General features: G+C 42.8%; 1 protein-coding gene across 1 annotated transcript; it reads right to left on the minus strand.

Moving 5' to 3' along the window:
* Window positions 1–260: 260 nt before the first annotated feature.
* LOC126398615 (synaptotagmin-14-like) lies at window positions 261–17,547 on the minus strand. Its single transcript, XM_050058098.1, has 9 exons — window positions 17,278–17,547; window positions 13,959–14,026; window positions 10,388–11,350; window positions 10,032–10,169; window positions 7,418–7,677; window positions 5,942–6,379; window positions 4,266–4,446; window positions 3,806–3,862; window positions 261–2,004 (listed from the first exon to the last, which is right to left on the minus strand). Exons 3-9 carry the CDS (start codon window positions 11,292–11,294, stop codon window positions 1,688–1,690), a joined length of 2,298 nt encoding a protein of 765 aa, XP_049914055.1. The 5' UTR covers window positions 11,295–11,350; window positions 13,959–14,026; window positions 17,278–17,547; the 3' UTR covers window positions 261–1,687.
* Window positions 17,548–18,510: the final 963 nt, after the last annotated feature.

Here is an 18,510-nt window from a genome sequence, read left to right on the forward strand (position 1 = left end):
AATAGTGCTCAGAACAAATAGCCAGACTTCTGATAAACAGACTCCAGTGGCTCTTATTCCCTTTCCTGCAATCAAAAGCCAATTGTTTATCTGGCAGAAATGTGAGACATCTGGTTCGTATTCATCTTATAATGACTAAGACCCAACTTTGTAGAAATTTGGCCCTGCAGGAGAACTGACGGGGCGAGGTGTGGCTGCAGCACCCCAGACCCAGAGGAGGGGCTCAGATCTGACATCACTGGGACGAGAAGAAAGAAAAATACATCCCACACCCCTCAGCTTCAGCCAGCAGAGAAGAGAGGCCTTCATATTTATGACTGAAGCTCGAGGTGTGGCTGCGAAGTCTTCAGTAGTCTTCTTGGGGAGATTTTCTGACTCACAGCTTTTCTTTTCTGATGAGGTTTGAAGACTGGCTTTGTTCCAGTTGAGGACAGTGCAGGTACAATCATATTTCAAACACTTCTGAACAATTCTTAAATTTATTTTAGCCTTTATTTAATAATCCATCCTCCATTCTCTTGCAATCAGAAATAAAATGATTTCCCTTTCTTTTAGACTGTAATTTCATTTCACCACTCCAACTCACTTCACAGCCAACGCTGCTGTCATCGGCGCTGCCTCAGACAAACAGCCAGGTTTATTGGACTGCGCAGGCTTTTGCATATTCCTCCTCAGCGGGAAGCACCGTGTTTCTACATGAATGAACATGGCTGAGTTGTCAGAAGGCTGAATGGTGAAACAGGCTCAATCTGTATTACACAGGGAAGGAAGCTGCTCTTTGATACCAGTGGCATGCGGAGCTGTGTCCAATTCTGTAAGCGACTCAGCGAGCACAAGACAGAATTTCATTCCTCTCGTTTAAAGTGGCGTCAGATGCATAGTGTACAGAGTTATGCCAGACCACAATACAGAAAAAAAGAGCTGTCTTTGTGTCGCACAAACCCTCAGAGAGACACCCATAAATCTGGTAAACGGTTTGACTGATAATCCAAAATCATAAAAGGGGGAAACCGGTGAATGGATCTTGCATAATGTCACGTGCATGTAAACAAACTGTACAAAGCATAGCTTGTAAGCATAGTTGCAGCATGTAGTAGGCCCTTTGTAACAGTCTTCTGGTTGCCTTCTCTTTTGTCAATGGCTATGACTGATAGAGAAATGTCTGGTATGCTGGTGGCAGCTGAAGTCCAGAGAAGCCGAGTCTGGCTGGGAGGAGTCTGCCAGTGCTGGACCGAGCTCTTTGGTCCAAGATTCAGAGACAAAAAAAAAACATTTGGAAGTGTCTTCACATTGTCCTGTAAACAGTTAGTGTACATGCAGATTTTTGCTGTATGCAGCATTACTGGAGAAACCGTCTGCTCTGGGTTAGTTCAGTAATTATAATGTCATTAATTTTCAATCTGCCGTCGCCTTCTCCTGTCAATAAAAAGGCTGGAGCTGCAGTTTACATCTCCACCTCCGCCAATAAAGTCAGTCTGTCAGAGGAAAGTGGCAGATTAAAGGGCACTCATGCAGTCTCTGGCAGTGAAGACTGGGAACCCATGCCCGCCCTCACACCTGTACGCAGCACACACACACACACACACACACACCACACATCTCACAAGGTGCTTCCTGCTCCCCCCTCCCCCAAAAAAACTGACTCTCCAGGGAATGTTGTTAATGTCAGTCTACATAAATCTCCCTCTTATGTGTCGGTGAGCGTGTGCCAGTGGCAGACCTGCTGTCCCTCCGCCTCTTTCATCTCTGTCCAGTGGGCCTGCTGCTCCTCGCCGGTGCTGTTGAGGCCCAGGGAGACCCAGCCCAGCCTCTCCCTGGGCCTCATGCTGCTCCGGCGGCAGAACACCGTCAGCACCAGAGACACCTCGGACAGCTGGAAGAGCGCCACCTGGAACAGGAACGTCTCCTTGTAGGTGGGGTTGGGCTGGCCGCGGCACACGGCCGTCTTGCACTTGGACATTTCTTTCCCCTTGGAGTCCAGCATGGTCAGCTTCACGTAGGTGTCTGGAAGGAGGTGTGGGAGAGTGGTGAGAGAGCGCCATCAAGTGGTGGGAGAGCAGTACTGCAACAAGCACAGTTTTAACTAAGTTCAAAGTTTTTAAATCTTGGAAGCAGAGTCAGTGTCTGGAAGTGAACCAGGACTTAAGACCAGTGCTGTACATTCATATTATGTGAGCTTGTTTTAAAGGGCCAGTTCCCCAAAAAAGTATATATTTTCTCAATCACTACTACTGGTATCTAACCATGAAGCTTGTTTCAGTTTTGCCCAGGTTTTTCAGATGTCTGTATCTGAGATTTTCTGCTTCGTTAAAAACGACATTTTAAAACACGTCTTTCCAAAATTATTGTCCTTGTTGCTCTAATAATCCACAGACTTCACTGTGAACAGTTTCAAAGTCCTGAAATCTGTTCACAATGAAGTCTGTGGATTATTCAGAGTTATGACGACACTAATTCTGGAAATATTATGGATTCTTGGGACACAAACACTATGTAATACTACTGCATTTGGAAAATATGAGTATTTGCTTTCTTCCATAGTCGGAAAACTATGCACTGATACTGTGAGGGGTGAGAACCAGGGGGGTGTGAGTGACATTTTGGGTGGAAATACATTATCAAATGTTTCCTTAAGGGCTTTTTCTACTGCATTCTACTGAAAGGATACTTGTGAACTCTAAACCAATTAAGATTTATTATTCAAAAATCAAAAGACTTCACACTGAGCTATTTGGGGCCCAGAAGGGCACAAGTGTACTTGAAAATATTTTCTTCAGTAAATTTTAAAACATTGTTCATTATCTAAGTCCATCACTTTCATCTGCTGGGGCCAAGTCATGGGGCAGCAGGCCGAGCATAGCACCCCAGACGTCCCTCTCCCCAGCAATGCTTTTGCAGCTATCTCTGGATTACCCAGAGGCGTTCTCAGGCCAGATGGGATATGTAGTCCCTCCAGCGTGTTCTGGGTCTGCCCTGGGGCCTCCTACCCGTTGTATGTAAGACATTAAGTATTAAGACATTGCCCAGTTTTATATTCAAGGTTATAATCAATGAATAAAGTTGGAAAGTATGTATTGTTTTGGCTGTCCAAAAAGGTGAAAAAAATCAGTCTGTTAGCCCTCTGAAGCTCACAAATAAACATGGTATCTACTTAATATGTTTATATATTTCCTGTATTTATTTATTAACGGTACAAAAACGTACATATAAAACTGTCAATTTAAAGTTTGAGGAGTAGAAGTGCTGAGCATTTATTGACCTACTTGTGTACATGTACATTTACATTACACCCACAGAAATAAACTTTAGAGGTGGTGGTGGTAAGGATTTTTTTGGACAGAGTCAGGCCAGCTGTTCACTGTTTTCAGTCTTAATGCAAAACTAAACTAAGAGTCCTCAGGCTGTAGCTTCAGATTTACTGTACAGACATGTGAGCACGTCTGTGAGAAGGCAAAGAAGTGTTTTCTCCCAAAAATTCCTTTAAAGATTTCAGCGCAGTTATATGTGCAAACACCAGAAATAAAACCAAACGTTTCTGTGTTGCTGGATACTGCAAGATATGAGTGATAATAAATGTTGTTCTGAAATTTGGACGGACTAGCCCTTTAATTTAATGTTATATACGTAAGAAACAAATATTTGGAGGATTATATTCAAAGAGTGTGTGTTTGTTAATTTACGCACTGATCAAATTTCATCCAGTGAACCAAACGTGGCATTTTGGGTTAAAACCTTAAAATATAACTTACACATGATTGAAATATTCCTAACACTAATTACCTGAAGTAATTAAGTGCTGACTCACCTCTCATGATATAAAGCTGCCCCCCGACAAAGTGTTTTATACAACAGAACAGACCGTCTGTGACACACACCACGGCACACAGAGTTGGAAAGAAGAAAGAGAGGAAATAGTTTTCAGATTGTGACACACACCAAAAGTTCAGCTTTCATGGAACTCTGATAAACTGCAATTGTTTCAGCATTATGGCTTTAATCACTGAGGTTATTAAAAAGCTGGTGCTGTTGCCAGGAAACATTTAAATGTAATGGTGCACAATTTGTTTTCGTTACACGCTGCCGGGAGTCTTGCCCATCTGTTTTGCCAAAACAATTGCTCAGTGTATCAGCACACTTTGGGGAAGCAATATTACAAGAGAGAAATTTTACCGAAAGGGAAATTTACATCGTCACTCGGCACCTCTATCAAAGCTGGCACAACAGCCAAGAATTAAATGATTTTACATGGAAGCTTTTGTACGTACTGACGGGTTTATCCGACGCTGTGGTTTTAAAGTGGCTTCCCTGGATGACCTCAGCTGATAGCTGTCCCGTGGCAGAGTTGTAGATGAGACCCAGGAGGATCTCTGGTAAGGAGGAGTCTTCAGTGGAGCGGTAGGACAGAGCTCCTGCACTGCGAGACACGCTCACCACAGAGCCACAACCCTGGGAATATCAACCACAGAGGGAGTTATCAGTCAAAGCATCAGTCGGATTTTGAACAGTATCTACATGGAGTCATAACCAATAAAAAGAAGGCATTCCAAGGCAGTCTGGCCTTCTTATAGGACCTGGATCCTCAACAGGCGGTCTGTGACCTCTAAGAGGCCCTCAGAGTTTCTGCAAGGGGCCGCCAGATTATTGTTTGATGATTTATTTAATTCTGAATTAAAATATGTATGAAAATAAACAATAACATAAATCCAACATTTTATTAGCTACTGTAAGATAAATCAGGCCATTCATTAAAAATATGTAGATATATATTTAATTTAATTTACATTACACATTATTGGTGATAAGCTAACTGTTCAGGCCCTGACACACCAAGCTGACAGTCAGCCATTGGTCAAATTTGAGCCGTTGGTGAGCGTCTGCCACCCTCGTCAGTGCGGTGTGTCCTGCACTGTTGCCCCTCTTTGCCCCCCACTGGCTTTTTGCTTGGCCGATTCAATGTTGGCACAGCCAATCACTCTGATTGGCAGTTCAGCTCAGCGCACGAGAAGAGAAACTGAAGTGAGGTAAGTAAACAAAAAGCTAAAGCTGAGAGGGACCAAAACAAACTTGTTACATAAGGCAAGATTATTTTTCTTTAGCAGATGTTAATGTGCTAACTAGCGCCAAGACATTTTTCTGGTTCCGTCTGCTGGTGTGGAGTCATTTCCTCCCACACAGGCCCAGAACGTATATGCTGGTTGACAGTTAGCAGTAGTCTTTGCAGTGTGTTCATGTGCAACTTTTTTGGCTGAGACACGGCAACGTCAGGTGACACAGCAGGGGGCCTTCGTTGCTGCTAGTTCTCTGAAGTCAGTTTGGTGTGTCTGGGCCTTTACCCATGAATCCTTGTACAATCATGTGAGCTAACTAACACTAAATCAATGTGCCGCAGCTATCCACAAGGTTAGGCTAACTAGTTAGCTAGCCATTACGTAGGCTACTATTGAAACATATTGGCCATTTAGCTGTGTTACTATTCCAATTGTACGCACATTCCTGTGAGCCACAATGGATAGTTAGGTAACTTTTCAAGCAAGAGACTCTGACACATCGTCCACCTCAGAAACTACCGGCGAAAGTGCAAAGGTGAAGCTAACACACCTAGCCATGCTCCAACTGCTGTTCGCTTAGCAACTACTGGCAAACATTATTGGGATTTGAACTCCTGGTATAACAAAACAAAGACATCTGAAGATTTCACGTTGGACTCTAGGAAATTAGGATGGTTATTTTCTTATAGTTTTATAGAATAAGAATAAATGTATTAATTGAGAAAATATAAAGATTAATTGACAATGAAAACAGCCCTTACTTGAAGCCCTAGATTAATATGCAGTTGAATGACACAGGTCTGCAGCTGATATATTCACTGTCAAACTACAGTCCCAGTGCGTCAGATAAAACTATGCACAGTGTAAGATATAAATTCACAAAGTGTTCTCACTGTAAGTTCAGAGCCCGGCTCCAGGGTGACAGGCAGAGCGATCTTGCCCTGCAGGTTGAGCTTAGTCAGGTAAAACACCTTCTCTCCCAGGACCTTCTCCTTTTTCATCCGCCTGATGCTGTACAGTCGGAAGCGCACAGCATAGTCCCCCAGGGCCTCCTGTTCCACCCTGGAAAACTTGAATGTTTCCGTGAAGACAGGACACGGGCCCTTCTGCACGCCCGTCTTGGCCCGTTGCTTCTTGGTGGGCAGCAGGACCAGGTGGACCTGCCACGCGATGTTGCCCGTCTGTTTGAGAGCAGGGATGTCTGTTGCCGCGGTGACCGTGACAGCCAACCACTGCTCGCCAGAGTCATATTCAAAAGCGACATCCAGGGTGCCGTATTTGGCGAGTGGCTCTGGCTCGTAGGCTGTGGGGAGGCGAGGACCGGAGCCGTCCTGAAGGGAGGAAAGAATAAGAGGAAGGCTGAGTGTAAGAGAGGAGAGAATCTGAAGCAACTTCCTCCATCAACTTCCTCCTGTTCCTGGACAGTATTGGGTCAGTTAAATTACTCATCATGGTTGGGTAGGAACAGATTACATGTATTTGGGATTATGTAATCAAACCAGATTACATTTGAAAACATATAATTAGATCATACAAATAATGAGATTATTAAGAATTATTTGATTACATTTTGCCTTTAAAATGTGGCAAATTTAAAACTTAAAATTAAATTAAATTAATATAAATTGAAATAAAATAAAATGAAATTTAAAAAATATCTGTTTAAAATAATAACCTATATTTTATGTCCCAACACAGTGAAAAAGTTGCTGTGTTTCCTGCTGCAAACATATTTTGTTCACACAGAAAATATTTCTGGCAGTAGGAAGAGATGTAAAAAAAAAATAAAAAAGGAGAAAAATGTAAATGAGTTTCTGAATAAGTTAAGACAATAAATTAATAATCTACAGAGTAGCTTGTGCAGCAAAAGGTATTTTTAGAGCCCAATTAGTGTAAGTTTTTCACCTGTTTTTGTCATGTTTAAAATAATCACTGATTTATTTTTATATAATGATCCTCAGGAGTTATAATAATGAGATCTGGGTCAGACTGAGTATCGGGATATTCTGTAGGACCAATGTAACAACAGCACAACAATATCTGGAACAGTGCTGGTATTTTTGTCCCCTTTCAAACCAGTACAATGACCCGCCCCCCTTGTCTCGTTATAATGAGATGAGCTGAACTGTAACTGACACTGTAACCAAAGTAACACTGACAGTAAATGACTTACTGTATGTAATTACAGTAGTGGTCTCACATGAATCTTTAATTAATTGGCAGTAAGGGGGCTTTGTATATGGTGTTTATACTATAACCTTGGTGAACAACAAGGCAGGTTTGATATAAAATATATTCATACTATAAAAAGAACTGTTAGTGCTGCTTAAAGTCACAGAGGAGGGAACACAGAGTAGCTCTGCTCTGACCTCTGGTCCCAGCACAGCGGTGCTGTCACTGGGAATGTCCTCCTCGCAGCCTTTGTTGAGGTAGCTCTCAGTGTCCTGCTCCACGCTGGCCTCACTGGAGCAGCGGGGGCTGTCGCAGCGCTGTGGGGACGACCCCCTCCTGACCCCTCGCTCCGAGCGGGACCGAGAGGACACGCGCACCGCCGAGCCCTCGTCCTGATACGGTGGAGGCTGAGTCTCACTGAGGGAGGACTCCTTCTTAATTCTCTGGATGCTGTTGGCTGCTCTCAGCACAGTGACACAGAGAGATGCAGAGGGAGTAATGTGATACGAGAGGAGTGTTACTGGAGACGCACTGTGCTCTGCAGAGATACGCATTATGTATGCAATGTACAGTCGACCACAGAGTCAGGTTAACCTCTTAAACTGTGTCAGAACCACAGAGGCCATCTTTTTTTTTTTTTAACTAAAACAGCTTCACAGACTTTTATTCTAAACTCTTGTCGAGATGTAAAATTCAGTCACACAAAGATTGGCATCTTGAGTTTAAATATTTCACTGTGTAATTATCATGTGAAAAAAGATCCTACATAAATAAGTGCACACTAAAGGCAGACATTAAATGCAGTTAAGTTTTGAGTAACTTCTCTAATATGGTGAGACTTTACAGGAATACTTCAGCCCCTAAATGATCACTTGTATATCAGTTGTTCAACCCATGTATTCTAAATTTGGGAAGAAGACTCCAGTGTGAATGAAGAATCTGTAAAAAGCTACTTTCCCTTCACCCTCCCTTGTAGATCTGCCCAGGTGAGCTGCATTACCTAATGAGGTGCATCACACCTGGCATGGAGGAGGCCTCTGGTGTGGGGACTGCTGCCTCTCAGCTTGGGATTTTTGTTGTCTTGTTTGCTTGTTTTATTTGTTAATAAATCCCATGGAATTGAGTGTTTTAAAGGTGTTTATGTGGTCATTTTGAGTCAGTGTTGGAGTTTTGTTTGCCCCATAGGGCCACCTAAGGGTGGGGCGTCACGAAAGCAAACATTCTTCATGAACTTAAGTTGTAGGGGAACACGTTCTCAAAAACAGTGCAGATGCACCACTCATCTGTGTGAGACTATTTATGCGCACGTTTCTTAGATAGTTAGGTTACAGAAAAATTAGTGTGTTTGGGGAGTACTGAGCATACGACTGGATAAATAAGACTTGGATTATAATGCATTTGCGACCAGATGGTTTATTATAGTTTTGCTGTTTTTAAACACAAACCCCTACGACTTCAGTACATCAAGAATTTCCTCCTTTTTTGGATTCTCCGTTGGAGGCATGCAAGAACAATTACGTTTTCTTCACAAATTCAAGGTAACACTGGGTAAGTAATTGATATACAAATACATTGGGGGCTGGGTTATAAACCATTTGGGGGGGAGTCTTCCTTTAACCCTTTGATACCTGGAGTGACATCACTTTTCTTGTGCTTTCAGATGCCTTTCGCAAGTGTTTAAACCTTTAAAGGTCGGGTCTGGAGGATTTTCCAGTTGCTGTTTGTAAACACACATTCAAATTTGGCCCCTCCTATCAGGCTCAACTCTCCCGGATATACGGAGCCCGGAGGTACGGAAGAAGGCTTCACAGAAGAGGTTCAGGCAAGGCTCGCACTGGTGCACGCTCGGACACGCTCGGGCACGGCACCTGCGCTCTCTCATTGGCTGGGGAAATCTCCGCCCAGAAGCGGTCCGAGCTCACAAAAACATCAAAATACAGTTAAAGGGCAGGAGCTCTGCAAACAGAGTCACCACCACACATGAGTAGAAGCCCATAGGTGATGATTAAGCAGGATTTCATTTGTATATGTCTATATTTTGTTTTGTTTGAAAATCCTCCAGATCCTACCTTTAAACCCTGAGCAAATTGGTGCGATTTCTTTCAGAAACATGGGGAAAAAGGTGATGAGCAACATGATAAAAAATGTCCCACAAATTGCAAAAAATAAATAAAATAAAACAGAAAATATAAGAAAAAAGCTAGGAAAAAAATATAATAATAATAATAATAATTATTATTATTATTATTAGATTTTAAAATTATTTTATAGAATTATTATAATTTTAAGCACTCTTTCCAGGTCATTTCCTTGTTTATTTGTTTTTAACTTTCTTTTTTCCCCCCACTAATTTTCTTGTATTTAATTGTTTTCTTTTTACTAATTTTTTTGTGTCATTTATTCTTTAGTTTTGAAAAAAAATCTAGCCAATTTTCTCAGGTTTCAAAGTGTCAAAGTAACATGACGGCTCAGCACAGACTAGAAAGGGACATACAGTGATGGGAAGTGTAAAATGTGAAAATATCAAACTGATATTTTGTCTTCATTTTGACCTTTTAGGCAACATCAATAGAAGTGAAATTAAGAAACAATGGTACATTGCACACAGAATAGGTACTTGAAATTATTAATGTTGTTATTGCATTTATTACATTTTATTTTTAGACATTTCAATTAACTGAATCTCTGTTTTTATAGTCATGTTGTGTTATATTTTCATCATATTTCATCTTGCGTGTGTCTTGTGTGTTTTGTAACCTTTATGTTTTATGATGTGCAGTGTTTGTGTTGTATAACTGAGCGTGCTCTCACCTCGCCCACTGGAGGCCTCACTGCTGTAGCCTCCCTGCTCAGCGGACTGTTTGCGTTTGTTGCTCCACGCAGAAGTCGTGTTCTGCTGGGCCACAGCCTCGGGGCCTTTGTCCTCCTCGCTGTCTGATAAAACTCCCTCTGGACAGAGCACACAGAGACTCCAGTTCAAACGTTACATTTGTCTTACAAAATACAACATGTGCAGCGTTTGAATAAAAGCAGGACACAGGAGGAGAGATGCAGAAGCTGAAACTGGCACACAGCAGGCTGGGAAAAGGTCCTTCGAGGTAAGAGCTTCAGAGAAGAAGAAGAAGAAGAGACCCAGGTCGTGAAACAGAAGCAGCACACCATCTAACCTTGTTTTCCTTTCTTTTTCTTCTTGTTTTTCTTCCCTTTCTCCTTCTTCTTCTCCACGTCCGAGGCTTCATCAGATTTCTTTGAACCCTCTTTTGCTTCTTTCTTCTTCTTCTTCTTGTCTGACTTTTTCTTTTTCACCGTTGAGGAAGATCTAGAGAGCTCAGCCTCCTCCTCATCATCTCCCTCTCTTTCCAGGCTTTTCTCTTCCTCTTCCTCTCTGTCCTCTGTTTGCTTATTCTGTTTTGCTGACCTGCTTTCAGTGTCAGGACCAGGTGATGGAGGGGCTTTGTCGCAGTCATCACCTCTTGGCTGAGCGATGGCGTGCTCTCCACTGTCACTCGCCTTCCTGTCTCGTCCATCACTGGTGTCTGTTTTCTCTGAAGCATCACCTCCCTCCTCTTTCTCTCCGTCTTGGGATTCCTCTTTGTTTTTCTTTGCCTCTTTCTCCAGCTGCTTTTCTCTCCTTTCTCTCCTCCTCTGCTCTTTCTTCTCCTGCAGCTCCTTCTCCTCCTGCTTCCTCTTCTCTTCCTCTGCCAACTCGGCCTCTGTCTTTTTAACTCGCCAGCACCCGTCCCTCCATTCCCACTCCAGCTGGCTCTGGGCGCACTCTGCCTCTTTGGTTTCACTGGACTGGTTGGTCTTTGAGGACGTGTTGCTGGCTTTGCTTACTCCTTCCTGTGCCGTGGACGTCTGACCAGACTCCTGGCCGCCGGCGTTCTCACCATCTTCCTCATCCTGCACCTTGTTGATTATAGTGGTGACCTGCTCAGTCAGCTGGTCGCTGACAGCATAAGTGACGTCGCTGACGGCGTTGGCCAGGTCGTCCACACGACTGGTGACGGCATCCAGGACGGAGGAAATGTTGACAGATGGGAGGTTCTGCTGGAAGCTCTTGAAGAAGGCCATCTCTCAGCCGGGGATCCTGTCACCACGCTGACCACTAGATTAGCTCATCAGAGGCACTGACACGGACATGTGGTTGTTAGCAGGGGGGTGCCATCAGTGTGTGCTGACACCAACACATGTACACACACCAATATGGTGACTGTAAAGATTGTAACACGTTTGTACAAGAGCTCTCTCACAGTGATTTTCTCATGTTCAAACATTAGAGTCACAATAAAATGAACATTAATTTATGAAGTGGGACAGTAGCACTTCAGAAACACATGACAATCTCAAGCTACGGCCTCAGTTAAGACTTCATTTATTCATTTTACACATTTTCTCCAGTACTAACTCTGTTCTCATGTCAGAGTGCTTTACAATCAGGTAATTATCCATCCTCCCTCCACTATAACTTGTCTGCAATCATGTGAATCATGTGTGAATTCAGATGGAGGGCAGGAAGTGATAAATCTATACTCTAAGAACTGCAAATAAAGGAAAATGACTATAAGCGCTGAACCTGCAGGCAGCAGGTATCCTCAGAACACTGAAACTCGTATCGGATGTGATCCGTACGAAACAAAGAAAAGGGATTTTTCCTACAACCTGACCAGTTTGCCCAACGTGGACACAATACGAACAACATCAGCACCACCAGGCCGGATCCCTGATACTACAACTGCCCATGCCTGGCCCTCAGCAGTACCCCCTGTTGGTAGATTGTCATCAGCATATCCTGATTATTTCCTCAGACCAGTACACCCAGCGAGCCCTGGGCCCATCAGTCCACAGCTTGTTGTAACTCAGCAAGCAGCACAGAAAGACACGTGACACATGTGCAGCCATGTCAGCAAGCTCTCAACCCGTGTGCTTTACGATCATCATAATAAATTACCTCGCGCTGCAGATGTCCTAACGTTACTGTATTACTACTGGGCTAGCCGATAAAAGCGTACAAGAGTCTAGTGGACTGGAACTATCTTGTGTGCAGTTGGGTCCACAACCTCGGGACTAAAGTCAGACTGCCATCTTTTTTTTTTTTACCAGGTGAATAAATGTGCGTAAAAATTGAATGTGCTGCTAGCATCAGGCTACTTGCTAATATTAGCTAACTTCAGCTACATTTTCTAGCCACTAGGTCACCCGTTCTCAGAGGTCTGGCAGAGCACTGTTAAAATCTGGGTCGACAAATTTGACGCAAAGCTCTAACATTTATGTTTGACGTTAGCTGACTGTGCCCCTCCAGACTTAAGGCGAAGGTTTATGATCCACATTTCACATCACACATTTTTTTTTACTTCTCGTTTTTTTCTCGATTTGATCAATTGGAACAGCCATAAACGGCGCAAGTCATAGACATTAGTTCAGTGTTTGTGGTCATTGCCTCCAGTTGCATGCCCTCCATCTGGACAGTGCACCGATCCCAGTTGGTACCAGACGTCAGAGAGACGTTGGACGCTTCCATCAGACAGATGTAAAATTTTGGTTACGATGATTATTTTGTTGACTATATTTTAAATGTCTAAAGATTTTAGAATTTCACGTTGTGGAGACGTAAACATTATGAAGCTAGCAGATGTCGGGTTTTGTTCTCCATAATTTACAACTAAATGCTGTTATTCTACGTCAAGATGACATGGGAATGAGATGTTTGGAAGACGTTGGATTTTGGTTACTTAACAACACAACTTAAAACCAACAAAATACTATCATCGTTATCTGTCATCAGCATTCTATGTCAAATTGACGTTGACATTAGACGTTGTCCTGACATTGAAATTTGGTCACGTGGTATCACAACCTAAGTTCAACTAAGTATCAATGTCTGGCAACATTTGTGGCCAGCTGGGATGTATGATGTCATATGCAAAAAAAAGCTATTCTCCGGTCCCAGACCAGAATATTAATCAAGGTCCGCCATCATCAAGTTATGTTTCCATCCGTTAAACAAGGATCGAGGAGGGAGGAACCAAAGGTATATCCCGTGCAGAACTTTTTTAATGGAACGTCAACACCCCTTTTATCGTAAAATTGATTGAGGAACTTTTTTTTGTGCAAACAGCTTAAAATATTAAGACTACTGCATGATTGGTACTGTACTTAGGCAAACCACCTGTGTGGAAACAGGAATAACAGCAGTAACGGCGGCTCTGAATCTGAACTATGAATAAATGACAACATGATCACACACCTCGGATTATACAGAAAAAATACACAGCTATACAGCTTCACAGTTGAGCGTACAAACATACATTGAAACCACTTATGGAACAAATTCTGTTTGCAAATTAACACTATATAAAGTGTTTAACCTTCTCTCTTGTTCAGTGTGGTGACACTCCATCACACCTGGAGAGGATGTTTGCTGAAACATGTCAGGATAAGAAATTAAAAGGTTAACTGAGGCCATTTTATGTGATTTTTTTGTTTCTGGAGGACTGCTATCCCAGGTCATAAGCTGCATAAGAACACCCATTTCACCATTTCAGCCCACAAACCCGGCATATGAACAGTAAGCTGCTTTTTTTCTTGGATTTGATTTGGTTTTACATTGGACATGTGTCTGAGACGACATCAGGGTAAACTTCAAGGTCTGAACATAAAACCAGAACAAGCCCAACAATCATCCTAACGTGTGTGTATATGCAGCCACTGTTGTAGATCTACATGTGTGTTGAGTACCTGGCTGGTTGTTCTTATAGCCACCGAGATGTGACAGATCGTCAGGACTCTCCACTGACAGCTTGTTGCTGAGGTAAAGAAAAAACAGAGCCATCAACGCCATGAAGGCTGCAATGGAAGACAGGACACCCAGAAGCTCAGGAGAGACTGAGGAGCAGAAGAACAGGAATACAGAGGGAGGGAGAAAGAGAGAGAGAGAGATGGGGGAGGAAAAGGAAAGACAGACAGAAAAAGAGAAAACCAAAAATTAGACACAAACATTTACTGATTATGGAGGTGTGAGGTAACAGTTACATTTACACAAAAAGGCTATAAATACAGCACACAACAAACACAGATGGCTGCAAGCTAAAATATGATGCACACAATGCTTTTAAAGCTGTAAACAACCGCACTTTGATACCACAAATAACTCCATTTGATGATTTGCATCTTATTTTGGAATCAAACTCCTCCACTGTTGCCTTGTCAGGGAAACGTTGTGCTTTTTTAACAGTCAGTGGTTGTTCCACTTCAAAGGCACACCAGATACAATCTACAGCAGTGTATGTAGGCCAACCATACTTCATGTAACCATGCAGCGCTGCTGATGTGCTATTTTTATGAGAGCCTCAAAGGGGCTGTATCTAACTGAAACGTAGGCTCAGTAAACCAGCCGAACCGCGCTGGGCCTGCCTTTAATAGGCTACGACGCAGACACACCGCAGTGTAATAGCTGAAGAAAAAGGGGAAGTTCGTGGACAATGAGGCATGAATGGTATTTCCAAAGACCAAATGCCTCGGTGGAAAGGGCAGCTTGTGAGATGAAGCTCACTGCAGGCGAGGCTGTGTGATGTGCGGTGTCTGGATTTTAAATTTGAGCACCACATCATACAGTTTTTTGATCCCACAATTATATGGACATATTCAGCAGTGAATCCCTCAGAGTTGTATTAGAAACACCAATCTTGACGGGTTTGCACACCCACACAAGTGCTTTAAAATTGACTGTTCTTTAAACCCCTCCCCTGAGCAGCGATTGTCCAAACGTAGCTTAGCAACTGTAGGAGAGCTATGGGTTTCTCCGCAGGTTGAGACGGTGAGTGTGGTGCTGTGGGGCAAAACTTTGGAGGTTGGCTGGAGCCTACCCCAGCTGACATTGGGCAAGAGGCAGGGCACACCCTGGACAGGTCACCAGACTATCACAGGGCTGACACATAGAGACAGACAACCATTCACACTCACATTTACACCTACGGGCAATTTAGAGTCACCAGTTAACCTGCATGTCTTTGGACTGTGGGAGGAAGCTGGAGTACCTGGAGAAAACCCACACTGACACAGGGAGAACATGCAAACTCTGCACAGAAGGGCTCCCCACCACTTTGTGCGTGATAAAGTCGTATACAAAAAAAGTTGAATAATTGCACAGAATATTCCAGCAGTTGAATTATTGCACCTTATAAATAATTATGAATTACGTATAAATGCAGAAGGTGAATCAAGTCAAGAAAAAGCTTGATTCTCGACTAGCATTGTGCAGTATTCTCTCACTGTGTCCTGGATGCTATCAGAGTTTCGGTTTGCCCTATATTGTGTTTGGGAAAGTTTATATTACAGCAGCTCAAGCCAACATCAGTCTTCATCCTTAAGGACTTTCCACTTTTAACATATATAGTTTTGTCACTATATGCTCAGGTACAATGAAACTTTGTTTGGCTACTAACTGAACAAAACATCCAGATAAGGACAAAACTCCGACTGAGAGAAGCACCAGAATAAATAAACCAGCAGCAGCAGGATAAATACAATAAAATAAAAGCGGGACTAGAATAAATAAAAGCAGCATCAGGATTTAACAGTGGTGTAAAAAGTGACATTATTAGTCCTGTTTGTGTGGAGTGTTGTGTTGGTTACAGTCCCTATAATGTGCCAAGAGGGGTATGACTAATGGAGGACACACAGCCCTGTAGTAAAAGGTGTTTCTCAGTCTTATTGTCCTGAACCACTTGCCGGACAGCAGTGGTTCAAACAGAAAGTGGCCAGGGCGTGTGCTGTCTTTGAATATGCTGTTTGCTTTCCTGTCAAGCCTGTTGGCATCGATGGTGTCCTCTGTTTTACAACTTAAAGGGTCATTTCAACCCAAAATCCAAAAATACATATTTTTACTCAAACCTGTAGTGCTATTTATCAACCTGGATTGTTTCGAGCAGAGTTGCTGAGTGTTGGAGAAGTCTGCCTTCTCTCAAATATAATTGAACTAAATGGCACTTGCCTTGTGGTGCTCAAAGCGCCAAAAAACAAAAACTTGAAAAACTCTTTCCAGAAATCATGACCTGGTTACTCAAGGTAATCCACAGATCTTATTGTGAGCAGTTTCATGGAGGAACTATTTTCTTTCTACTGAGATACATTCGCCAAACTCAGCAACATAAATGGCTATTTTATTTGTTATATATATTTTTGTTTGTGTCTGACATATTTGGTGTTACATATTTCATGTTGTCAGTCTGTAACACTCTTGACTTTTAATCTGAACGTGGCGTTCATTGTTAAATGAGTAAACAACTAGTGCTGAATCAATTACTTAATTAATCGATTAGTTGAGTCTAAGCGTAAAAGGGGGAGAAAGAGGGGATAACATGCAGCAAAGGACTGCAGGCTGGAATTGAACCATATATAGGACACCTGCTCTACCCATTTGTCACCCTGATTGACAGAAAACAACTATTTTGATAATCTATTATTCCTTTTTAGTCTTTTTTTCCCCAAGGAAAAATACCAAATATTCCCAAGTTGCAGCTTCTCAGTTGTGAGGATTTACAGTCTTTCGTTGTCTGATAGAAAATTGATAATAATGTGTTTTAGGCTGTTAATGAAAGCTATTCGAAGACGTCAACTGGAGTTAAGGAACTTGTATGTCCTGACATTTTATAGGTACAGTTGATCAGTTGATAAAATAAACATTAGTTGCAGCCCTGTTATAAAAAGACATAAAACGTTGGTGCATTTCAGGTGGATGCGTCTGCTGAAGCAGCCCACATGTTGCAGCATGTGTTTTGCAGCAGTCACTGACTAAATTGGTCAGCAGTGTAAAACCCACCCTGAGAGCACTAACATGAGAGACGCAGAGAAAAACACAGGCACAGTCTCTCAACCCTCCTGACTACAGACTGAACTTACGGACGTACTTGTTTCACCATGGCAACAGGCAGAGACCACTGCAGCCTGACAACTGGCGCTGCTGCAGACTGCCAAAGTGATGAATGCTAAACTCCCAAGAATGGCAAGAGAAGTCGGAGGGAGAGATAAGAGAGGCGATGTGGCGGCAGAGGCTTACCTTCTCCAAATGAATATCCTCTTTAACGCCAGCTGTTCCCAAAAAGCACTATCAGTACTCACTGCTGCTATAGATAGCAAGTGATCTAAGACGAGGGGGGGAAAACAAAGTTGTCCTGCTCTGGAGTAATCCGACATGTAATAAATCCCTTACACTTAGTCCGGGCCAGCACTTGACAGGCTTACGTATCAACTCTCACTGCAGACACTTGTGTTGATTGTGCCAGAATGACCTCCGCAGCCATCGGGCACTGTCGAAATGAACAGCTTATGGCCGTGCTCCCGGGGTGTGAGGACACTTCATACATGGCCCTGCTCTGTAAATGTCAACAACAGCTGAATAATTTAGACACCTGAGGTAACCTGATGCCTCCATCAATGCATACTGGAAAGTGGAGAGGTAGCGAGCCGGCCTTTGAGACAGCTCTTTTATATAATACCCATCACTCTCAGGAAAGCCTGATATTTCTCCCAACAGCAGAGCAGATTAAAGTTCCGTTCTCAGCCACTTCCCTCTCCCCTCGTCTGCCCTTCTATCACCCTATCCCATCCTCCCTGAGTGTGTGCATGTACAAATTGTGTGTCTCGACTGAATAAACAAGAAAACATAAGCAAATAAATCTGTTTTTTACTGCGTGTGAACTCAGGCTGAACTCATGACTCTGAACTGAGCCTCAGGATTCAATCTGCCTCTTTTTTTTTTCCAGGTAATGACTCCGGCACGCTGACTAACAAACATGAGAACGCAGCCACTGAACCATTCAATGAGCAAACAGCGAATGAATAATAACCTCAGAGAAACGTGAGCCCATTTAGACGAAAGGGGAAACAAATTATTTTGTCATATTATGTCAAATATCCTCATTGTGAACATTAATTCATTCATGTAACAACTTATCCCACTTCTAAGCTTTGACACCAGCGCACACACTCAACTTGGTTGTAGTTTGTAGGGCAGGCTTGTTTAAAAAGTAGGTAGGCAATCTGGAAATGTTGCTTACACATGGACTTCTGATACGAAACAAAACCTCCACGCTGCTGAATAAATCATGAACACACAGCTGCCTTCTTTTGCTGAAGTGAACCAAAACTTGATATGCCATGCATAATTCACTCGCAGACATTATGCTTTCTGAAGTCTATATGGAGGCACTTTCCATACACAAAACTTCAGTGAGAAATTCACACGAATAAAGGCAGGTTGAGAGCTGCATTTGGATGTGGCAATCTTTGT

The sequence above is a fragment of the Epinephelus moara genome, chromosome 12, assembly GCF_006386435.1.
Source record: "Epinephelus moara isolate mb chromosome 12, YSFRI_EMoa_1.0, whole genome shotgun sequence".
Lineage (NCBI taxonomy): Eukaryota > Metazoa > Chordata > Actinopteri > Perciformes > Serranidae > Epinephelus > Epinephelus moara.